Below are 26,676 nucleotides of genomic sequence, written 5' to 3'. Positions count from 1 at the left end.
AAGCAGTTTCGAGTCAGACTTGACTTTCGATGCTATGTCGTTTTCGTCCTGTCGCTGCGCCTCCCTCCTTATCTGAGCATACTCGTTTCTGGCTCGTCGACTAATCTTTTTATTTTCCTGTGTCCTTTGCCTTCTGTACCTTTTACATTCTCTAGTGCACCTAGTTTTTGCCTCCCTACACATTCGGGTAAACCAGGGGCTCGTTCTGGTCTTCCCATTATTTCTGTTGCCCTTGGGAACAAACCTTTCCTCTGCCTCCTTGCATTTTGTTGTTATATACTCCATCATTTCGTTTACTAACTTTCCTGCCAACTCTCTTTCCCACTGAACCTCCTGCATGAAGGTCCTCATACCTGTGTAGTCCCCTATTTTATAGTTTGGCTTTTTCCTTTCTACTCCTGTTACCCTCTCCACCTGTAGCTCTACGATGTATTCAAAGCTCATAACCACGTGGTCACTAGCTCCAAGGAGCCCTTGGTAAGTGCTGTCCTCAATGTCTGAGCTACTCAGGGTGAACACAAGGTCCAGCCTGGTTCATCCTCCCCTCTCTCTCTGGTACTGTCCCTAATATGTTGGTGCATGAGGTTTTCCAGTACCACATCCATCATCTTGGCTCTCCATGTTTCGGGACCCCCACGTGGCTCCAGGTTTTCCCAGTCAATCTCCCTGTGGTTGAAGTTGCCCATAACCAGTAACTTTACTCTACTCGAGTGAGCTCTTCTTGCCACCTCAGCTAGTGTGTCCACCATTGCTTTGTTGCACTCATCATATTCCTCTCTTGACCTCCTGCAGTTCTGTGGTGGGTTGTACATCTCTGCAAGGACTACCTTATGTTTCCCTTACTGAACTGTACCTACTGTGTAATCCCTTTCTCCAATCTCGTCCATTCCTTCCATTTCCTGATATCCCCATCGGTTTTTAACGACCAGTGCAACACCTCCTCCCCCTCTGCTTCTTCTATCCTTCCTCAGGATCTGATATCCGGGTGGAAAGACTGCATCTGTTATTGTCCCAGTGAGTTTCGTTTCTGTGACTGCTATGATGTCTGGGGACTTCTCGTTGATTCTTTCATGCCACTTCTCACATTTATTCGTTATTCCATCCTCGTTCGTGTACCAAACCTTTAACTTCGTTTCTATAGCTGTGGTCCGAAGAGAATGGTGGGCTTGGGGAAGCAGGTGCCCTGGTGGGGGCCTATAGGGTGTTGCTGTGGGGGTGGGGTCTGTGGTGTGGGAGGCGGGGCAGAGGGCCTGTGGGAGGTTTCAGTGAGGGTGGTGGTGGTGGTGGTGAGGGGGGGAGAGGGACAATGGGGGGTTACAGTGGAGGTGGGGGTTATGGTGAGGGGGGAATGGGGATAGAGGGTACAATGTGGGGGTTGCTGTGGGTTAATATGGGGGTGGGGTTTGTTCTGGGGGGATGGGGCAAGAGGGTACAGTGGGTGGGTTTTGGATTAGGTTGTTTGATTGCTTTGGGGTTGCCATGGTTGGGTTCCTGCTGTGTGTGTGGGTGTGTGTGTGTGTGTGTGTGTGTGTGTGTGTGTGTGTGTGTGAGTGTTTTTATGTGTGCGTGTGTGTGTATTTGTGTGTGTTTGGTTGCAGGAGCCTAGTCTTAGCTCCTGGCCCCGCCTCTCTGTTGGCCGCTACTAGTTTCACTCCTTGCTGCGTGAGCCCTATCATACCTATTCTTAAAGCTGTGTTCAGATTCTCTCTTTACCACTTCGCTGTCTAGGTCGTTCTGCTTCCTGGCAACAAAGGCTACAGGAATATTTATTAAAATCCCTCTGATTCATCTCTGCTTGTAACTTCCAGGTATGACCTCGTGTACCTGAGACACGACAGCTGGAACCTTGTGTACCTGAGACACGACAGCTATGACCTCGTGTACCTGAGACACGACAGCTGTGACCTCGTATACCTGCGACACGACGGCTATGACCTCGTGTACCTGAGACACGACAACTGTGACCTCGTGTACCTGAGACACGACAGCTGTGACCTCGTATATCTGAGACACACCTTTCTAACACTGTCTCTCTCTCTGTCCTGTCATTCCTGGAGTTTACCTGGAGAGAGTTCCGGGGGTCAACGCCCCCGCGGCCCGGTCTGTGACCAGGCCTCCTGGTGGATCAGAGCCTGATCAACCAGGCTGTTGCTGCTGGCTGCACGCAAACCAACGTACGAGCCACAGCCCGGCTGATCCGGAACTGACTTTAGGTGCTTGTCCAGTGCCAGCTTGAAGACTGCCAGGGGTCTGTTGGTAATCCCCCTTATGTGTGCTGGGAGGCAGTTGAACAGTCTCGGGCCCCTGACACTTATTGTATGGTCTCTTAACGTGCTAGTGACACCCCTGCTTTTCATTGGGGGGATGGTGCATCGTCTGTCAAGTCTTTTGCTTTCGTAGTGAGTGATTTTCGTGTGCAAGTTCGGTACTAGTCCCTCTAGGATTTTCCAGGTGTATATAATCATGTATCTCTCCCTCCTGCGTTCCAGGGAATACAGGTTTAGGAACCTCAAGCGCTCCCAATAATTGAGGTGTTTTATCTCCGTTATGCGCGCCGTGAAAGTTCTCTGTACATTTTCTAGGTCGGCAATTTCACCTGCCTTGAAAGGTGCTGTTAGTGTGCAGCAATATTCCAGCCTAGATAGAACAAGTGACCTGAAGAGTGTCATCATGGGCTTGGCCTCCCTAGTTTTGAAGGTTCTCATTATCCATCCTGTCATTTTTCTAGCAGATGCGATTGATACAATGTTATGGTCCTTGAAGGTGAGATCCTCCGACATGATCACTCCCAGGTCTTTGACGTTGGTGTTTCGCCCTATTTTGTGGCCAGAATTTGTTTTGTACTCAGATGAAGATTTAATTTCCTCATGTTTACCATATCTGAGTAATTGAAATTTCTCATCGTTGAACTTCATATTGTTTTCTGCAGCCCACTGAAAGATTTGGTTGATGTCCGCCTGGAGCTTTGCAGTGTCTGCAATGGAAGACACTGTCATGCAGATTCGGGTGTCATCTGCAAAGGAAGACACGGTGCTGTGGCTGACATCCTTGTCTATGTCGGATATGAGGATGAGGAACAAGATGGGAGCGAGTACTGTGCCTTGTGAAACAGAGCTTTTCACCGTAGCTGCCTCGGACTTTACTCTGTTGACGACTACTCTCTGTGTTCTGTTAGGAAATTATAGATCCATCGACCGACTTTTCCTGTTATTCCTTTAGCACGCATTTTGTGCGCTATTACGCCATGGTCACACTTGTCGAAGGCTTTTGCAAAGTCTGTATATATTACATCTGCATTCTTTTTGTCTTCTAGTGCATTTAGGACCTTGTCGTAGTGATCCAATAGTTGAGACAGACAGGAGCGACCTGTTCTAAACCCATGTTGCCCTGGGTTGTGTAACTGATGGGTTTCTAGATGGGTGGTGATCTTGCTTCTTAGGACCCTTTCAAAGATTTTTATGATATGGGATGTTAGTGCTATTGGTCTGTAGTTCTTTGCTGTTGCTTTACTGCCCCCTTTGTGGAGTGGGGCTATGTCTGTTGTTTTTAGTAACTGTGGGACGACCCCCGTGTCCATGCTCCCTCTCCATAGGATGGAAAAGGCTCGTGATAGGGGCTTCTTGCAGTTCTTGATGAACACAGAGTTCCATGAGTCTGGCCCTGGGGCAGAGTGCATGGGCATGTCATTTATCGCCTGTTCGAAGTCATTTGGCGTCAGGATAACATCGGATAGGCTTGTGTTAATCAAATTTTGTGGCTCTCTCATAAAAAATTCATTTTGATCTTCGACTCTCACTCTGGTTAGCGGCTTGCTAAAAACTGAGTCATATTGGGACTTGAGTAGCTCACTCATTTCCTTGCTGTCATCTGTGTAGGACCCATCTTGTTTAAGTAGGGGCCCAATACTGGACGTTGTTCTCGATTTTGATTTGGCATAGGAGAAGAAATACTTTGGGTTTCTTTCGATTTCATTTATGGCTTTTAGTTCTTCCCGCGATTCCTGACTCCTAAAGGATTCTTTTAGCTTAAGTTCGATGCTTGCTATTTCTCTGACCAGTGTCTCCCTACGCATTTCAGATATATTGACCTCTTTTAGCCGCTCTGTTATTCTTTTCCGTCGCCTGTAAAGGGAGCGCCTGTCTCTTTCTGTTTTACATCTACTCCTCCTTTTTCTTAGAGGAATAAGCCTTGTGCATACATCGAGTGCCACCGAGTTAATCTGTTCTAGGCATAAGTTGGGGTCTGTGTTGCTTAGTATATCTTCCCAGCTTATATCGGTTAGGACTTGGTTTACTTGGTCCCACTTTATGTTTTTGTTATTGAAGTTGAATTTGGTGAATGCTCCCTCGTGACTAATCTCATTATGTCGGTCTGGGGCTCCGCGCATACATGACTGAACCTCAATTATGTTGTGATCTGAGTATATTGTATTTTGTACGTCGTAGTCATGTCACCTCTGTTAATCCTCTCCTCTAGCAGAATTGGTTGTGTAGAAAATAACTTATTAAGATACAAGAAGTTCCAGCCTTACAAGAGGAATTTAGAGAATTTCGTGAATTCTGTCCCATTAAGAGCACAAAAAATTCCAGCCTAAACTAAATTTACAATGAAGATTCTTGTGTAATTTATCTCTGCTAAGCAAAAGAATACATGCGACATTTTACCAAGGCAACGTTTCACTCTCCACGAGCTTTCTCAAGTCATAACGGGTTGACAAGGCAACGTTTCGCTCCCGGAGAGCGAAACGTTGCCACAGTAGAATGTTCCATTAGTTAAGAAGAACATAAGAACATAAGAACGAAGGAACACTGCAGAAGGCCTACTGGCCCATGCGAGGCAGGTCCAAGTCTCCTACCGGCTTAAGCCAATGCACCCAACCTAGTCAGGTCAGGTCACATTGACTCAAGGGAGGAACACGGCAACCGACCTGGTAGCTCAAGCTATCAGGTTCAACTCACACCCACCCACATCCACTCATGTATTTATCCAACCTATTTTTAAAGCTACACAACGTTCTGGCCTCTATAACTGTACTCGGGAGTTTGTTCCACTCATCCACAACTCTATTACCAAACCAGTACTTTCCTATATCCTTCCTGAATCTGAATTTTTCCAACTTAAAACCATTGCTGCGAGTCCTGTCTAGGCTAGATATTTTCAGCACACTATTTACATCCCCTTTATTTATTCCTGTCTCCATTTATACACCTCAATCATATCCCCCCTAATTCTACGTCTTTCTAGAGAGTGCAGATTCAGGGCCCTTAGTCTATCCTCATAGGGAAGGTTTCTGATGCATGGGATCAACTTTGTCATCCTCCTTTGTACATTTTCCAGAGAATTTATATCCATTCTGTAATACGGTGACCAAAACTGTGCAGCATAATCTAAATGAGGCCTAACCAATGATGTATAGAGTTGTAGAACAACCTGAGGACTCCTATTATTTATGCTTCTTGATATGAAGCCAAGGATTCTATTAGCTTTATTGCGAACACTTATGCACTGTTGTCTTGGTTTCAGATTACTGCTAACCAGAACTCCTAAATCTTTTTCGCAATCCGTAATATTAAGATCTACATTATTTAGTTTATATGTGGCATGGTTATTGTCCTGTCCAACATTTAGAACTTTGCATTTGTCTATATTAAACTGCATCTGCCACTTCTCCGACCACTGCATCAGTCTATTCAAATCTTCCTGGAGTGCTCGAATGTCCTCGTCAGAATGAATTCGACGGCCTATTTTGGTGTCATCGGCAAACTTGCCGATGTCGCTCTTTATGCCCTCATCTATGTCGTTTATGTAGATTGTGAACAGCAGGGGGCCCAACACTGACCCCTGTGGACCACCGCTCGTGACGCTTCCCCACTCTGATTTCTCCCCATTTATGCAAACTCTCTGCTGCCTATTTGTCAATCATGCCTCTATCCAGGAAAAAAATTCTCCTCCTATTCCATGTGCTTTAATTTTCCTCAATAGTCTCTGATGTGGGACCCTGTCAAAAGCCTTACTGAAGTCCATATACACAATATCATATTCATTACCATGATCTACCTCCTCAAATACCTTAGTGAAAAAAGTTAATAAATTCGTAAGGCAGGAACGCCCCTTTGTAAAACCATGCTGAGATTCTTAGGTAAGACACATATGCAACAGTTAGGTATGACAGATGTGTCAGACACATCTGTCAGACACTGCAACATCATGGAATCTTGGTACAAAGACTTCAACGCTTGCCCAAACCTTTGGACGATGACCTACTTACATTAGTGGCAGGTCCCACTAAGATCCCGCCTCCTCCTGCTTCAACTCATCTCACCGCAGTATATAAGCCACCTCTCTGGCCCTATGCTGCACTTACTACAAGAGTGATGGACTGAACACATCGAATCCAGGTTGAGGGACTGATTACCTCATACTTCTACTCTCCTTACCCATTTCTACTTTGTATTGGACTGATGAAGCCACTGTGTGGCGAAACGTTTCTTCAATAAAGATTCCCATGTGTTGCGTAAGTGTCTCAATTTTTCAACAGTTAGGTATCTTTATTTTCGAAACGTTTCGCCTACACAGTAGGCTTCTTCAGTCGAGTACAGAAAAGTTGATAGAAGCAGAAGATACTTGAAGACGATGTAATCAGTCCATCACCCTTAAAGTTTTGAGGTGGACAGTCCCTCAGTCTGGAGAAGAGCATTGTTCCATGGAATGAAACAATATTGTTTCATTCCATGGAACAATGCTCTTTTCCAGACTGAGGGACTGACCACCTCAAAACTTTAAGGGTGATGGACTGATTACATCGTCTTCAAGTATCTTCTGCTTCTATCAACTTTTCTGTACTCGACTGAAGAAGCCTACTGTGTAGGCGAAACGTTTCGAAAATAAAGATATCTAACTGTTGCATATGTGTCTTACCTAACAACCTGTCGGTATTTTATACCATTTTAATGTTCATGCTGAGATTCGTTGATTAATTTATGCTTTTCAAGGTGGCTACGAACTGCCTCGGCAATTGTTGATTCCATAAATTTTCCCACTATGGAGGTTAGGCTTATTGGTCTATAATTCGAAGCTAAGGACCTGTCACCTGTTTTGAAAATAGGTATCACATTTGCCATTTTCCACTTATCTGGCACCATGCCAGTTTGTAGTGATATGTTGAAAAGATTAGCCAAAGGTGTGCTAAGCTCCTCTTTACATTCCTTTAGAACCCTTGCATACAGTTCATCAGGGCCTGGGGATTTGTCAGGTTTTAATTTATCTATTTGCCTAAGGACCATGTCACTTGTGACCCTAATCGTGCACAGTTTATTATCGTCCTGTTCTACATAATTTATCATTACTGTGAGATCTCAGTTTCAACACTGTCGTTCCTGAACACATTGACTACGTCTCTCACTCACTCTCGTATTCATGCATCAAGTCTCGCTCTTCAGACACAATGTCTCTGCTTCAACATGCACTCACATTGTCTCGTTAATGTTGGTAAATGGTAATTTTTAATTATCTTCCGAATTTCCACGTTGAGGTCAGCTAAATATGGTTAGGTTAGGTTAGGTTAGGTTAGGTTAGGTTAAGTTAGGTTATGTTAGGTTAGGTTATGTTAGGTTACGTTATGTTAGGTTAGGTTAGGTTAGGTTAGGTTATGTTAGGTTATGCTAGGTTATGTTAGGTTAGGTTAGGTTAGGTTAGGTTAGGTTATGTTAGGATAGGTTAGGTTATGTTAGGTTAGGTTATCTTAGGTTACGTTATGTTAGGTCAGGTTAGGTTAGGTTATGTTAGGTTATGTTAGGTTGGGTTAGGTTAGGTTAGGTTAGGTTAGGTTAGGTTAGGTTATGTTAGGTTACGTTATGTTAGGTTAGGTTAGGTTATGCTAGGTTAGGTTATGTTAGGTTAGGTTAACTTGTATGCATAGTATACAAGTTATATATATATATATATATATATATATATATATATATATATATATATATATATATATATATATATATATATATATATATATATATCGTGCCGAATATGTAAAACTGGTCAATTAGCAGGAATTCATTTAAAATTAAGTCCTTTCTAAAACTTTCTCTTACACATTTAATTTTGCTCCAAAAGAATCTTAGAAAACTTACCTAACCTTATTATAAGAAGGACAACTTATTTTAGCCTAACCCAACTAAATATATTTTAGATTTGTTTACAATAATTTAATACTAAACAAACCCAGTGAAATATATTTTTTTCATTAGGTTCAGAATGATTTCGGCGAAATTATTGCATACACAAATTTTCACTTGTCCTATATGGCAAGATGAGCGTTGCTATTTAAGCCAAGATGCTAAGTTCTGCCTATTCGGCACGACATAATTTATCATTATTTATCATTAATTTATATATATATATATATATATATATATATATATATATATATATATATATATATATATATATATATATATATATATATATATACATACATATATATATATATATATATATATATATATATATATATATATATATATATATATATATATATATATATATATATATATATATATTTACACGTCGTTATTTTCAAATTAGGGTTTGGTTCATGAATACAGTAAGATGATCTCAGAGGAGTGGACGCGTACAAATTTGCAGACCGCTAAGTTATACACTGACCAGCCACACAGCAAACACAGACCAGCCACACAGCAAGCACAGAAAAGCCACACAGCAAGCACAGACCAGCCACACAGCAAGCACAGAAAAGCCACACAGCAAGCACAGACCAGCCACACAGCAAGCACAGAAAAGCCACACAGCAAACACAGACCAACCACACAGCAAGCACAGACCAGCCACACAGCAAACACAGACAAGCCACACAGCAAACACAGACCAGCCACACAGCAAACACAGACCAGCCACACAGCAAACACAGACCAGCCACACAGCAAACACAGACCAGCCACACAGCAAACACAGACTAGACACACAGCAAACACAGACCAGCCACACACCAAGCACAGACCAGCCACACAGCAAACACAGACAAGCCACACAGTAAACACAGACCAGCCACACACCAAGCACAGACCAGCCACACAGCAAACACAGACAAGCCACACAGCAAACACAAACCAGCCACACAGCAAACACAGATGAGACACACAGCAAACACAGACCAGCCACACAGCAAACACAGACCAGCCACACAGCAAACACAGACCAGCCACACAGCAAACACAGACTAGCCCCACAGCAAACACAGACCAGCCACACAGCAAACACAGATGAGACACACAGCAAACACAGACCAGCCACACAGCAAACACAGACCAGCCACACAGCAAACACAGATGAGACACACAGCAAACACAGACCAGCCACACAGCAAACACAGACCAGCCACACAGCAAACACAGACTAGCCCCACAGCAAACACAGACCAGCCACACAGCAAACACAAACTAGACACACAGCAAACACAGACCGGCCACACAGCAAACACAGACCAGCCACACAGCAAACACAGACCAGCCACACAGCAAACACAGACCAGCCACACAGCAAACACAGACTAGCCCCACAGCAAACACAGACCAGCCACACAGCAAACACAAACTAGACACACAGCAAACACAGACCAGCCACACAGCAAACACAGACTAGACACACAGCAAACACAGACCAGTCACACAGCAAACACAGACCAGCCACACAGAAAGCACAGACCAGCCACACAGCAAGCACAGACCAGCCACACAGCAAGCACAGACCAGCCACACAGCAAACACAGACCAGCCACACACCAAGCACAGACCAGCCACACAGCAAACACAGACCAGCCACACAGCAAACACAGACCAGCCACACAGAAAACACAGACCATCCACACACCAAGCACAGACCAGCCACACAGCAAACACAGACAAGCCACAAAGCAAACACAGACCAGCCACACAGAAAACACAGACCAGTCACACAGCAAACAAGGACTAGCCACACAGCAAACACAGACCAGCCACACAGCAAACACAGACCAGCCACACAGCAAACACACACCAGCCACACAGCAAACACAGACCAGCCACACAGCAAACACAGACCAGCCACACAGCAAGCACAGACCAGCCACACAGCAAACACACACCAGCCACACAGCAAACACAGACTAGACACACAGCAAACACAGACCAGTCACACAGCAAACACAGACCAGCCACACAGCAAACACAGACCAGCCACACAGCAAACACAGACCAGCCACACAGCAAACACAGACTAGCCACACAGCAAACACAGACCAGCCACACAGCAAACACAGACCAGCCACACAGCAAGCACAGACCAGCCACACAGCAAACACAGACCAGCCACACAGCAAGCACAGACCAGCCACACAGCAAACACAGACCAGCCACACAGCAAACACAGACCAGCCACACAGCAAGCACAGACCAGCCACACAGCAAGCACAGACCAGCCACACAGCAAGCACCGACCAGCCACACAGCAAACACAGACCAGCCACACAGCAAGCACAGACCAGTCACACAGCAAACACAGACCAGTCACACACCAAGCACAGACCAGCCACTCACCAAGCACAGACCAGCCACAAAACAAACACAGACCAGCCACGCAGCAAGCACAGACCAGCCACACAGCAAGCACAGACCAGCCACACAGCAAACACAGACTAGACACACACCAAGCACAGACCAGCCACACACCAAGCACAGACCAGCCACACAGCAAACACAGACCAGCCACACACGAAGCACAGACCAGCCACACAGCAAGCACAGACCAGCCACACAGCAAATACAGACCATCCACACACCAAGCACAGACCAGCCACACAGCAAACACAGACCAGCCACACAGCAAGCACAGACCAGCCACACAGCAAGCACAGACAAGCCACACAGCAAGCACAGACTAGCCACACAGCAAACACAGACCAGCCACACACCAAGCACATACCAGCCACACACCAAACACAGACCAGCCACACAGCAAACACAGACCAGCCACTCAGCAAACACAGATTAGCCACACAGCAAACACAGACCAGCCACACAGCAAACACAGACCGGCCACACAGCAAACACAGACCAGCCACACAGCAAACACAGATGAGACAGACAGCAAACACAGACCAGCCACACAGCAAACACAGACCGGCCACACAGCAAACACAGACCAGCCACACAGCAAACACAGATGAGACACACAGCAAACACAGACCAGCCACACAGCAAACACAGACCGGCCACACAGCAAACACAGACCAGCCACACAGCAAACACAGATGAGACACACAGCAAACACAGACCAGCCACACAGCAAACACAGACCGGCCACACAGCAAACACAGACCAGCCACACAGCAAACACAGACCAGCCACACAGCAAACACAGACCAGCTACACAGCAAACACAGATGAGACACACAGCAAACACAGACCAGCCACACAGCAAACACAGACCAGCCACACAGCAAACACAGATGAGACACACAGCAAACACAGACCAGCTACACAGCAAACACAGACCAGCCACACAGCAAACGCCAGACCAGCCACACAGCAAACACAGACTAGCCACACAGCAAACACAGATCAGCCACACAGCAAACACAGACCAGCCACACAGCAAACACAGACCAGCCACACAGCAAGCACAGACCAGCCACACAGCAAGCACAGACCAGCCACACAGCAAACACAGACCAGCCACACAGCAAACACAGACCAGCTACACAGCAAACACAGATGAGACACACAGCAAACACAGACCAGCCACACAGCAAACACAGACCAGCCACACAGCAAACACAGATGAGACACACAGCAAACACAGACCAGCTACACAGCAAACACAGACCAGCCACACAGCAAACACAGACCAGCCACACAGCAAGCACAGACCAGCCACACAGCAAGCACAGACCAGCCACACAGCAAGCACAGACCAGCCACACAGCAAACACAGACCAGCCACACAGCAAACACAGACCAGCCACACAGAAAACACAGACCAGCCACACAGCAAACACAGATGAGACACACAGCGAACACAGACCAGCCACACAGCAAACACAGACCAGCCACACAGCAAACACAGATGAGACACACAGCAAACACAGACCAGCCACACAGCAAACACAGACCAGCCACACAGCAAACACAGATGAGACACACAGCAAACACAGACCAGCCACACAGCAAACGCCAGACCAGCCACACAGCAAACACAGACTAGACACACAGCAAACGCCAGACCAGCCACACAGCAAACACAGACTAGACACACAGCAAACACAGACCAGCCACACAGAAAGCACAAACCAGCCACACAGCAAGCACAGACCAGCCACACAGCAAGCACCGACCAGCCACACAGCAAACACAGACCAGCCACACAGCAAACACAGACTAGCCCCACAGAAAACACAGACCAGCCATACAGCAAACACAGACCAGCCACACAGCAAACACAGACCAGCCACACAGCAAACACAGACCAGCCACACAGCAAACACAGACCAGCCACACAGCAAACACAGACCAGCCACACAGCAAACACAGACCAGCCACACAGCAAACACAAACAAGCCACACAGCAAACACAGACTAGCCCCACAGAAAACACAGACCAGCCATACAGCAAACACAGACCAGCCACACAGCAAACACAGGCCAGCCACACAGCAAACACAGACAAGCCACACAGCAAACGCAGACCAGCCACACAGCAAACACAGACCAGCCACACAGAAAACACAGACCAGCCACACAGCAAACACAGACCAGCCACACAGAAAACACAGACCAGCCACACAGAAAACACAGACCAGCCATACAGCAAACAAAGACTAGACACACAGCAAGCACAGACCAGCCACACAGCAAACACAGACCAGCCACACAGCAAACACAGACCAGCCACACAGCAAACACAGACCAGCCACACAGCAAACACAGACCAGCCATACAGCAAACAAAGACTAGACACACAGCAAACACAGACCAGCCACACCGCAAGCACAGACCAGCCACACAGCAAACACAGACCAGCCACACAGCAAACACAGACCAGCCACACAGCAAACACAGACCAGCCACACCGCAAGCACAGACCAGCCACACCGCAAGCACAGACCAGCCACACCGCAAGCACAGACCAGCCACACAGCAAACACAGACCAGCCACACAGCAAACACAGACCAGCCACACAGCAAACACAGACCAGCCACACCGCAAGCACAGACCAGCCACACAGAAAACACAGACCAGCCGCACAGGAAACACAGACTAGCCACACAGCAAACACAGACCAGCCACACAGCAAACACAGACCAGCCACACAGCAAACGCCAGACCAGCCACACAGGAAACACAGACTAGCCACACAGCAAACACAGACCAGCCACACAGCAAGCACAGACGAGTCAAACACCAAGCACAGACCAGCCACACAGCAAGCACAGACCAGCCACACACCAAGCACAGACAAGCCACACACGAATCACAGACAAGCCACACAGCAACCACAGACCAGCCACACAGCAACCACAGACCAGCCACACACCAAGCACAGACCAGCCACACACCAAGCACAGACCAGCCACACACCAAGCACAGACCAGCCACACACCAAGCACAGACCAGTCACACACCAAGCACAGACTAGCCACACAGCAAGCACAGACTAGCCACACAGCAAGCACAGACCAGCCACACACCAAGCACGGACTAGTTACACACCAAGCACAGACTAGCCACACAGCAAGCACAGACTAGCCACACAGCAAGCACAGACAAGCCACACAGCAAGCACAGATTAGCCACACACCAAGCACAGACCAGCTACACACCACACACAGACCAGCCACACACCAAGCACAGACCAGCCACACACCAAGCACAGACCAGCCACACACCAAGCACAGACCAGTCACACACCAAGCACAGACTAGCCACACAGCAAGCACAGACTAGCCACACAGCAAGCACAGACCAGCCACACACCAAGCACGGACTAGTTACACACCAAGCACAGACTAGCCACACAGCAAGCACAGACTAGCCACACAGCAAGCACAGACAAGCCACACAGCAAGCACAGATTAGCCACACACCAAGCACAGACCAGCTACACACCACACACAGACCAGCCACACACCAAGCACAGACCAGCCACACACCAAGCACGGACCAGCCACACAGCAAGCACAGACTAGCCACACAGCAGACACAGACCAGCCACACACCAAGCACAGACCAGCCACACACCAAGCACAGGCTAGCTACACACCAAGCGCAGACCAGCCACAGAGCTCTCTCCTCCCTGGCGGGTCTAGGGTAATTAAACACAGGCAGGTTAACACAGAAATAATATTAACCACCACCGCAGCCGACTCAGCGTCTCCTCCGCCATTATGTTAGTCAATAAACGCGATCCAAGACACTAGAAAAATAACCCAGTTGTCTTTACTTTACTGGAAAGAAAATCTGGTTTGTGTAGGTTTCTCTTAGTCATGCTAACACCCTGAATGTAATGATTTTATCCATCTGTCACACCACCTGTATGATTTATTTCTCATACCATCTGTATGATATATCTCTCATACCATCTGTATGATATATCTCTCATACCATCTGTATGATACATCTGCCATACCATCTGTATGATACATCTCTCATACCATCTGTATGATACATCTGCCATACCATCTGTATGACATATCTCTCATACCATCTGTATGATACATCTGCCATACCATCTGTATGATACATCTCTCATACCATCTGTATGATATATCTCTCATACCACCTGTATGATGCATTTCTCATACCATCTGTATGATACATCTGCCATACCATCTGTATGATATATCTCTCATACTATCTGTATGATGCATCTATCACACAATATGTATGATGCATCTATCACACAATATGTATGATGCATCTATCACACAACCTGTATGATGCATCTATCACACAATATGTATGACACATCTCTCACACCACCTGTATGACACATCTCTCACACAGCCTGTATGACACATCTCTCACACAGCCTGTATGACACATCTCCCACACTGCCTGTATGACACATCTCCCACACTGCCTGTATGACACATCTCTCACACTGGTAGGTAAGACACATAGGCAACAGTTAGGCAACTTTATTCCGAAACGTTTCGCCTACACAGTAGGCTTCTTCAGTCGAATACAGAAAGTAGGCAGGAACAGTAGAGATGTGAAGACGATGTAATCAGTCCATCACCCTTGAAGTCGTAGAATTTGAGGTTGTCAGTCCCTCAGCCTGGAGAATTTCAGTTCCATAGTCAGGAACTACCTGAAGATCAAGCAACGAACGAACGAACGAAAGTTCAGGTAAGATCCCAAATGGGATGAGCGGGGAAGACGGGACAGACGAAGAATAGTGCTGGAGAGGAGTGTTCTTAGTTGTAGAAATAGAGCCAGGGCTTAACCCAGCAGCTAAGTCGATCGTGGGACAGACATTGAGAACACACATAGCAGGCTCTTCTGTTGGGACTCCGGTGGGTGAGTGGGGAAGTGTGGACAGGCGAAGAATAGTCGGTGAGAGGAAGGTCTTGAGTTGTAGTTGAAAGAGCCAGGGCTAAACCCAGCTGCGTGGCACTGCGAGGCAGTGTAGAGAGAGCATGTTGAGGGCATAGAGGAGAGAGCAGACTGCAGAGAGTGTTCGCTGGCTGATATGCTTCAGGCTGAGGTGAAGAGCTGGTTTGGACGTCAGGTGTCGGGAGGCTCACGTTACGTGATGCGGAAGTGTGTTGTGCGTTTGGCTACACTTCGCTGGTGATGGAGCCACTCTTGTCTTTTGAAGTCTCTCTTGGACATGTGGAATAGTTGCATTATGAGGTTGGAGCAGTTCAGATTCGTCACGAGGTAAGATAGTGCGTTTTCAAAAGGAATTTGGTGAGGTTTGGTGCAAGCGTACTTAACAGCTCCTTCTTTCATTAAGTGGAGCATATCAGCTGCGCTCATTTCGGTTGGGAGGTTGGGGGTGGTGTAGAAGGTTAGAGACCCATTAAAGGCTTGGCTTAGGTAACGGTTGCCTGTGGTTTCTTCTTCGGTTACTTCTTCGACTACTACTTCGTCGTTGTCCGAGGGTTGTTCATAATGTTCTGGTTCTATTTCGTCTTCTGTGACTGTGTTGAGAGGAGGCAGGGAGTGTTGGTCGGTTGTGGTTTGTTGAGCTGGTGGTGGGTGGTGAAAGGTGGCAGTAGACGGTGGTGTTGGTTCTGGAGTAGAATCTTGGTCAGAGATACGAGTAGAACCAGGGGTTGAGGTGAAGTTAACAATGTCTGGAATTAGCTTGAGGAGGTCTTGTGATGGTGGCGAGTCTGGAAAGTTGAAGTTTGGCATGTTGTTAAGGCGAAACAGTTCATTGATTGTTGTGTTGAATGAGCCAGGGTTTGCAGCATTAGTGAGGTGTGCATACATCATACAGTATAGCACCTTGGATGAAGCAGCGTCAGGAAGAGCAGAGAGGGACTGGCTAGGTGGAGATGATGTGTAGCTTGAAGGAGTTCGGTGGTATCAGATTGAATTTTTTGCAATGGCGGCGTATGTTGGCGATTTAGGGTTGTTCTTCTTGGTTTCTTCAATGATTTTCTTAGACAGGACTTCTTTACGTAGAGGGCATTTTGCTGCAAGGGTGTGGTGAGTACCTTTGCAGTTGAGGCAGGTAGGAGAGGTAGTGGTAGTAGAACATTCCTTGAAGTCAGTGCCGTCTTTACCGCAGTTTGTGCGGTACTTCTTCCCTTTCAGAGGACAGTCAGGCGTTGAGTGGTGATAGGAGTAGCAGGTCCAGCATGGCGAGATGTGGGCGAAACGTTCGGGTTCTATGTGACTTGGATGGATATGACAGTAGGAGATAGCTAGGCCGTCAGACAGTGCTCTAGTAGCCATATCGATGTTGGAGAAGGTTAGCTTGATCATTGTAGAGGAGTTGGGGATTTTGGTGATATGTTCAATCGACGCCCAGGTATTTTGTTCCTCGATAGAGGTCTTGAGATCCTCAGTCGATAAAGAAGTGACGAGTTTGTCCAGCCGTTTGACGAAAACGGAACGTTTCGCCAGCAAAAGAGGTGAAGGGGAGATGGTGAACTGTCGGTCTCTGAGGGTTTTCATAGATGTGTCGGCGATCAGCTTTGAGGCTTCATAATCGTCAGTACAGACGACGATGAATGAGTCTTTCGTCGAGTGGATGGCTGTAAATTTAACTTGTAGGCAAGTCTTTACAGCGGCAGCAAGGGAAAGTTTAGTAGAGTCATTTATTACTCCACTGTTGGGTTTGATCCTTACACGGTTTGCAAGCATCAAGAAGGAGTAAGGCAGGCGCTGGTACGATGATTATAGGTTCCCCTCCCCGGCGGGGATCGAAGGAACACTTCTTGAGGTGAGGAGCGACTGTGTCTTGCGAAGATCAAGCGACAGTGCGGAGACTAAATGCTGTCGGAAGGAGAGGTGCAGAGTAGTAGTAGTAGTGAGAATGTAGCCAATGAGAGGTCATGTCCCTCTCAGATTCAACAATTCTCACTTGAAAAGGTTGTCCAAGGTGTTTTCTGTATCAAGAGGCCATGTGTTGCAGTGTCTGGCAACACATGGCCTCTTGGTACAGAAAACACCTTGGACAACCTTTTCAAGTGAGAATTGTTGGATCTGAGAGGGACATGACCTCTCAGTGGCTACATTCTCACTACTACTACTACTCTGCATCTCTCCTTCCGACAGTATTTAAGTCTCCGCACTGTCGCTTGATCTTCAGATAGTTCCTGACTATGAAACTGAACTTCTCCAGGCCGAGGGACTGACAACCTCAAATTCTACGACTTCAAGTGTGATGGACTGATTACATCGTCTTCACATCTCTACTGTTCCTGCCTACTTTCTGTATTCGACTGAAGAAGCCTACTGTGTAGGCGAAACGTTTCGGAATAAAGTTGCCTAACTGTTGCCTATGTGTCTTACCTACCAACCTGTCGGTATTGTATACCATTTTGATGTTCATCTCTCACACTGCCTGTATGACACATCTCTCACACTGCCTGTATGACACACCTTTCACACTGCCTGTATGACACATCTCTCACACCGCCTGTATGGCACATCTCTCACACCGCCTGTATGACACATCTCTCACACCGCCTGTATGACACATCTCTCACACAGCCTGTATGACACATCTCTCACAATGCCTGTATGACACATCTCTCAAACAGCCTGTATGACACACCTTTCACACCGCTTGTATGGCACATCTCTCACACAGCCTGTATGATACATCTCTCACTCTGCCTGTATGACACATCTCTCACACCGCCTGTATGACACATCTCTCACACCGCCTGTATAGCACATCTCTCACACCGCCTGTATGACACATCTCTCACACTGCCTGTATGACACATCTCTCACAATGCCTGTATGACACATCTCTCACACAGCCTGTATGACACATCTCTCACACTGCCTGTATGACACACCTTTCACACCGCTTGTATGACATATCTCTCACACAGCCTGTATGACACATCTCTCACTCTGCCTGTATGACACATCTCTCACACCGCCTGTATGGCACATCTCTCACACCGCCTGTATGGCACATCTCTCACACCGCCTGTATGACACATCTCTCACACCGCCTGTATGGCACATCTCTCACACCGCCTGTATGACACATCTCTCACACCGCCTGTATGACATCTCTCACACTGCATGTATAAAAAATCTCTCACACTGCCTGTATGACACATCTCTCACACTGCCTGTATGACACATCTCTCACACTGCCTGTATGACACATCTCTCACACTGCGTGTATGACACATCTCTCACACTGCCTGTATGACACATCTCTCACACAGCCTGTATGACACATCTCTCACACTGCCTGTATGACACATCTCTCACACTGCCTGTATGACACATCTCTCACACCGCCTGTATGACATATATCTCACACCGCCTGTATGATGTCTCTCACACTGCCTGTATGACACATCTCTCACACTGCCTGTATGACACATCTCTCACACCGCCTGTATGACACATCTCTCACACCGCCTGCATGACACATCTCTCACACTGACTGACACATCTCTCACACTGCCTGTATGGCACATCTCCCACACTGCCTGAATGACACATCTCTCACACCGCCTTATGACACATCTCTCACACCGCCTGCATGACACATCTCTCACACAGCCTGTATGACACATCTCTCACACCGCCTGTATGATGTCTCTCACACTGCCTGTATGACACATCTCCAGCACTGCTCGTAGTACACATCTCTCACACAGCCTGTATGATACATCTCTCACACTGCCTGTATGACACATCTCTCACACCGCCTGTATGACACATCTCTCACACTTACTGTATGACACATCTCTCACACTGCCTGTATGACACATCTCCCACGCTGCCTGAATGACACATCTCTCACACCGCCTTATGACACATCTCTCACACCGCCTGTATGACACATCTCTCACACCGCCTGTATGACACATCTCTCACACCGCCTGTATGACACATCTCTCACACCGCCTGTATGACACATCTCTCACACAGCCTGTATGACACATCTCTCACACCGCTTGTATGACACATCTCTCACACAGCCTGTATGACACATCTCTCACACCGCCTGTATGACACATCTCTCACACCGCCTGTATGACACATCTCTCACACAGCTTGTATGACACATCTCTCACACAGCCTGTATGACACATCTCTCACACCGCCTGTATGACACATCTCTCACACCGCCTGTATGACACATCTCTCACACCGCCTGTATGACACATCTCTCACACAGCCTGTATGACACATCTCTCACACAGCCTGTATGACACATCTCTCACACAGCCTGTATGACACATCTCTCACACAGCCTGTATGACACATCTCTCACACCGCCTGTATGACACATCTCTCACACCGCTTGTATGACACAGCTCTCACACCGCTTGTATGACACATCTCTCACACCGCCTGTATGACACATCTCTCACACCGCCTGTATGACACATCTCTCACACCGCCTGTATGACACATCTCTCACACCGCCTGTATGACACATCTCTCACACCGCCTGTATGACACACCTCTCACACCGCCTGTATGACACATCTCTCACACCGCCTGTATGACACACCTCTCACACCGCCTGTATGACACATCTCTCACACCGCCTGTATGACACATCTCTCACACCGCCTGTATGACACATCTCTCACACCGCCTGTATGACACATCTCTCACACCGCCTGTATGACACATCTCTCACACCGCCTGTATGACACATCTCTCACACCGCCTGTATGACACACCTCTCACTCCGCCTGTATGACACATCTCTCACACCGCCTGTATGACACATCTCTCACACCGCCTGTATGACACATCTCTCACACCGCCTGTATGACACATCTCTCACACCGCCTGTATGACACATCTCTCACACCGCCTGTATGACACATCTCTCACACCGCCTGTATGACACATCTCTCACACCGCCTGTATGACACATCTCTCACACCGCCTGTATGACACATCTCTCACACAGCCTGTATGACACATCTCTCACACAGCCTGTATCACACATCTCTCACACCGCCTGTATGACACATCTCTCACACAGCCTGTATCACACTGCCAATCAGTAAAGGACTGTATATCATAATCACGATTGGATTAATTATTCTAGTGTATAGAATCCTGAGATTTGGAAAGTGGGTCTCGAACAGTGGGTGGTGGACAGTGGATAGTGGGTGGTGGACAGTGGACAGTGGGTGGTGGACAGTGGACAGTGGGTGGTGGACAGTGGACAGTGGGTGGTGGACAGTGGACAGTGGGTGGTGGACAGTGGACAGTGGGTGGTGGACAGTTGGTGGTGTGCAGTGGGTGGTAGGTAGTGGGTGGTGGGCAGTGGGTGGTGGACAGTTGGTGGTGTGCAGTGGGTGGTAGGTAGTGGGTGGTGGGCAGTGGGTGGTGGACAGTTGGTGGTGTGCAGTGGGTGGTAGGTAGTGGGTGGTGGGCAGTGGGTGGTGGACAGTTGGTGGTGTGCAGTGGGTGGTAGGTAGTGGGTGGTTGGCAGTGGGTGGAGGGTAGTGGGTGATGGGCATTGGGCAGTCGGTGGAGGGTAGTGGAAGGTGGGCAGTGGGTGGTGGGCAGTGTGCAGTGGGTGGTGGGTAGTGGGTGGTGGGCAGTGGGTGGTGGATGGAGGTTAGTGGGTGGTGGGTAGTGGGTGGAGGGCAGTGGGTGCTGAGACGTGGGTGGTGGGCAGTGGGTGGAGGGCAGTGGGTGGTGGGACGTGGGTGGTGGGCAGTGGGTGGAGGGTAGTGGGTGCTGGGACGTGGGCAGTGGATGGAGGGCAGTGGGTGGTGGGACGTGGGCAGTGGGTGGTGGGACGTTGGCAGTGGGTGGAGGGCAGTGGGTGGTGGGACGTTGGCAGTGGGTGGAGGGCAGTGGGTGGTGGGACGTGGGCAGTGGGTGGAGGGTGGTGGGACGTGGGCAGTGGGTGGAGGGCAGTGGGTGGTGGGACGTGGGAAGTGGGTGGAGGGCAGTGGGTGGAGGGTAGTGGGTGGTGGGCAGTGGGTGGTGGGCAGTGGGTGGAGGGCAGTGGGTGGAGGGCAGTATGTGGAGGGCAGTGGGTGGAGGGCAGTGGGTGGTGGGCAGTAGGTGATGTTATCGCACATCACAATAAAAACTACAGAAGTGTAACTCGGGATAAGTTACATTACTTGAAGTTTAACGACCCGTCTTAATCACTTTCGTACAGGCGAGAACTGGAACCTCAGCTGGAGTGGCTGAACACTATGAAACACAATAATATTCTATTCTGTCCTTTGGTAAACGATTATTTTGCTATTTCTACCTATAAATTTCATGTCGGTACAATATGGTCTCTCAGAAAGCCGGTCCTTGCTTCAGACTGCTCGTGCGTCAAAGGCAAAATCAGAAACAAACCACGGTATGGGTGGGGTTAGAAGCCATGGCAAGAGAGTCGTGAAACTCCAGGCCAGTGTGGAAATAACTGGGCCAGCTGGCTACATTAAGAGGCGCAATACCACCACTGGAACAATAAACAAATAACCCGCAAATAGAAGAATGAAATTTATGACGACGGTTCTGTCTGACTCGGACAGAAACGTGGGTCCGAAATATAGTTATTAGTTGACCTTGCTTAAGATTAATTCACCTGTTTCTTCAGCCAAGTAAACAACTCATTTACTAATGTAAGAAATTACAATAAAATGTCCTATTGTAAATACGAAGAAATACCAGTGAAAAAATAGAAAATAAACCTGAGCTCTCAGGATATATATTTCCTATTATTCCTGTGGTATTTTCCCCTTACTTATTAATTTATTTATGTGTTGCAGGAGCACTTTGAGTGCCAGTGTTGTCCTGGCTACATGGGTACCCACTGTGAGGAGATGAACGCTTGTGTTGCAGAGCCTTGCCTCAACACTGGTCTTTGTGTTGACATCCAGGAAGGCCATGATGGTGACACTTTCCAGTGTCTGTGTCCTTATGGTGAGTAGTGAGAGTGACACTTTCCAGTGTCTGTGTTATGGTGAGTAGTGAGAGTGACACTTTCCAGTGTCTGTGTTGTGGTGAGTAGTAAGAGTGACACTTTCCAGTGTCTGTCATGGTGAGTAGTGACAGTGACACTTTCCAGTGTCTGTGTCATGGTGAGTAGTGAGAGTGATACTTTCCAATGCCAATATCTTTACTGTGATTAGTGCCATAATCAAGTGCCACTCATCAAAGCAGTATCGGCGTCTCCAGTGCCACGCTGTGCCTCATGATCGCAGTTAAAGCGTAGGAGCACTGCAATTAGAGGACAGGAGCACTACAGTTAGGATGAAGGAGGACTGGTGTTGAGGTACTGAAGGACTGAGTCACAGCTCCTGGCCCTACCTTTCCTCTGGTGGCTACTAGGTCCTCTTTTTCCCTGCTCCATGAGCTTTATCATGCGTGTGTGTGTGTGTGTGTGTGTGTGTGTGTGTGTGTGTGTGTGTGTGTGTGTGTGCTCAGGTCTCGTTTCCCTCTCTCTCTCTCTCTCTCTCTCTCTCTCCATCCTCATTCATCAAATGAAGAAATAATCTGGTCTTGGGTTATTATCTCAGGAAGACTGGTTGGTCTTTCCAGTATACTGATAGTCAGTCTCTTACTCTCATACTGATAGTCTGCCACCCTAATAGTCTTTTACATACCTGATGATCTTTCCGACACCCTGATTTCACAGTGATAATCTCCCCAACACCCTCAATGTCTCTCCCTCACTCTGATAATCTCTCCCTTCCTCTGATGATCTCTCCCTCACACTGATGATCTCTCCCTCACATTGATGATCTCTCCAATGTTCTCTCCTTCACTCTGATCTCTCCAGCACCCTGATGCTCTCTCACTCTGATGATCTCTCCTGTACACTGATGGTCTCTCCTTCACTCTTATCTCTCCAACACACTGATGATCTCTCCAATACACTGATAGTGTGTGGTGGACCTGGTTCACCTCTGACAGACTCCACTCACTCCCAGTTGTCATTAGTGATATTTTCTATATAATTTAATTTTACGCTGAACTTATACATTACCAGAATGTGCTAATATTCACAGTATATAATGCAACATGTATGGTTAATGAAAGTTAAATAATGTCTTATTGAGGATGCAAATAGCTATCACGTGCCATGTGTGGGAAATCTGAGAAGTCAATTGATTTCCCGTAACCGATAAGGAATAGGGGGGGAAAAGGGGAGTAGAGACGAGCGTTGGACCCATATATACCTACATCCAACAATGCAACATTCAATTGTCCACTCTTAATTTATAAGACTAAGTAATGAAACCTCTCTAGGCTAGTAATATATTGCTTTTAGTAAGTATTTAAGCTAGAGTTAGTTTAGATTAATATTCACAGTTACTTTTACAGCACTACTTATGACAGCAGACAGAGGCACTCGCTTACCCACACACGTGTGTAGAAATACACACCTGAGTGGAGAGGAGGGTGTGCAGACTCTGCTTAATTCTGCCAATCGATTAACAGCCTAGTTATGGGACTACTTATGCTACGCTAGGCCTAGTGGAGTGAAGTTCTCTAACATCCGTTAAGACGTTGCAACGCGAATTAGATCACATTTCATGTCAACAAGCGACATCTTCACTCCCACAAAGCCGATCTCAGGTGTCTCCTACTGGCTTCGAGACGGTAAATGCCAATTAACAGTACCATTAAATGCACATTTTTTGTGCGTTGTTGGGGCTGACCAGCGTGAAGGGTCTGCTACCAGATCCTTCTGGTCACTAGACATGCAACTACAACCGGCTTACACTGCCCTGGTGTAGAGATAGAAGAAGACTCGGTTTCAGAAATAGGACGGCAGGTTTCTTGGGCTGAATTCCATAAGCGGCTTAATTAGATCACCATACACCCACACATACACCTACACATACACCCACACATACACCCACACATACACCCACACATACACCCACACATACACCCACACATACACCCAAACATACACTCTCTATTCTACAGAGCACTGTCTGCTAGTTTCAGCTACATACACACATACACACACACAAAGAGCGAGACCAGGAGCTATGACTCGACTAGAAAAGAGGGACTGACTCCCAAGCAACTCACCCATAACCAGTACTATAAAGAAGGGACTGACTCACCTGTAACTCATCCTTACACCTCCTCTCTTCCTCCAACGAAGTCCTCTTCTCGTGTTTCTTAAAGTATTTCCTCTTGGCAGCCTGCAATACACTTTTTCCCCACTAGTGATCTCTCCCTCACACTGATGATCTCTCCCTCACACTGATGGTCTCTCCCTCACACTGATGGTCTCTCCCTCACACTGATGGTCTCTCCCTCACATTGATGGTCTCTCCCTTACACTGAGAGATTTCTCCCTCACACTGAGAGATCTCCCCCTCACACTGATGGTCTCTCTCTCACAACAGATGGTCTCTCCCTCACACTGATGATCTCTCCCTCACACTGATGGTCTCTCCCTCACACTGAGAGATTTCTCCCTCACACTGAGAGATCTCCCCCTCACACTGATGGTCTCTCTCTCACAACAGATGGTCTCTCCCTCACACTGAGAGATCTCTCCCTCACACTGATGGTCTCTCCCTCACACTGAGAGATCTCTCCCTCACACAGATGGTCTCTCCCTCACACTGAGAGATCTCTCCCTCACACTGATGGTCTCTCCCTCACACTGAGAGATCTCTCCCTCACACTGATGGTCTCCCCCTCACACTGAGAGATCTCTCCCTCACACTGATGGTCCCTCCCTCACACTGATGGTCTCTCCCTCACACTGAGAGATCTCTCCCTCACACTGAGAGATCTCTCCCTCACACTGATGGTCTCCTCCTCACACTGAGAGATCTCTCCCTCACACTGATGGTCTCTCCCTCACACTGATGGTCTCTCCCTCACACTGAGAGATCTCTCCCTCACACTGAGAGATCTCTCCCTCACACTGATGGTCTCCCCCTCACACTGAGAGATCTCTCCCTCACACTGATGGTCTCTCCCTCACACTGATGGTCTCTCCCTCACACTGATGGTCTCTCCCTCACATTGATGGTCTCTCCCTTACACTGAGAGATTTCTCCCTCACACTGAGAGATCTCCCCCTCACACTGATGGTCTCTCTCTCACAACTGATGGTCTCTCCCTCACACTGATGTTCTCTCCCTCACACTGATGGTCTCTCCCTCACACTGAGAGATCTCTCCCTCACACTGAGAGATCTCCCCCTCACACTGATGGTCTCTCTCTCACAACAGATGGTCTCTCCCTCACACTGAGAGATCTCTCCCTCACACTGATGGTCTCTCCCTCACACTGAGAGATCTCTCCCTCACACAGATGGTCTCTCCCTCACACTGAGAGATCTCTCCCTCACACTGGTCTCTCCCTCACACTGAGAGATCTCTCCCTCACACTGATGGTCTCCCCCTCACACTGAGAGATCTCTCCCTCACACTGATGGTCCCTCCCTCACACTGATGGTCTCTCCCTCACACTGAGAAATCTCTCCCTCACACTGAGAGATCTCTCCCTCACACTGATGGTCTCCTCCTCACACTGAGAGATCTCTCCCTCACACTGATGGTCTCTCCCTCAAACTGATGGTCTCTCCCTCACACTGAGAGATCTCTCCCTCACACTGAGAGATCTCTCCCTCACACTGATGGTCTCCAACTCACACTGAGAGATCTCTCCCTCACACTGATGGTCTCTCCCTCACACTGATGGTCTCTCCCTCACACTGAGAGATCTCTCCCTCACACTGAGAGATCTCTCCCTCACACTGAGAGATCTCTCCCTCACACTGAGAGATCTCTCCCTCACACTGATGGTCTCCCCCTCACACTGAGAGATCTCTCCCTCACACTGATGGTCTCTCCCTCACACTGATGGTCTCTCCCTCACACTGATGGTCTCTCCCTCACACTGAGAGATCTCTCCCTCACACTGATGGTCTCTCCCTCACACTGATGGTCTCTCCCTCACACTGATGGTCTCTCCCTCACACTGAGAGATCTCTCCCTCACACTGAGAGATCTC

General features: G+C 47.8%; 1 protein-coding gene across 4 annotated transcripts in view; it reads left to right on the top strand.

Annotated features, from left to right (window-relative positions):
- LOC128694851 (uncharacterized) overlaps positions 1-26,676 on the top strand; it is a 1,130,786-nt gene that overhangs the window by 1,005,125 nt on the left and 98,985 nt on the right. For all 4 annotated transcript variants that reach the window (XM_053785203.2, XM_053785209.2, XM_053785218.2 and 1 more), the window contains exon 8: positions 22,452-22,605. In XM_053785203.2, the coding sequence (XP_053641178.1) occupies positions 22,452-22,605 (154 nt within the window). The remainder of the gene's footprint in view (positions 1-22,451; positions 22,606-26,676) is intronic.

This window comes from Cherax quadricarinatus, chromosome 14 (assembly GCF_038502225.1).
Source record: "Cherax quadricarinatus isolate ZL_2023a chromosome 14, ASM3850222v1, whole genome shotgun sequence".
Classification (NCBI taxonomy): Eukaryota; Metazoa; Arthropoda; class Malacostraca; order Decapoda; family Parastacidae; genus Cherax; species Cherax quadricarinatus.
Note: the sequence above shows the minus strand (reverse complement) of the source record. Positions and strands in the feature narration are given on the sequence as shown.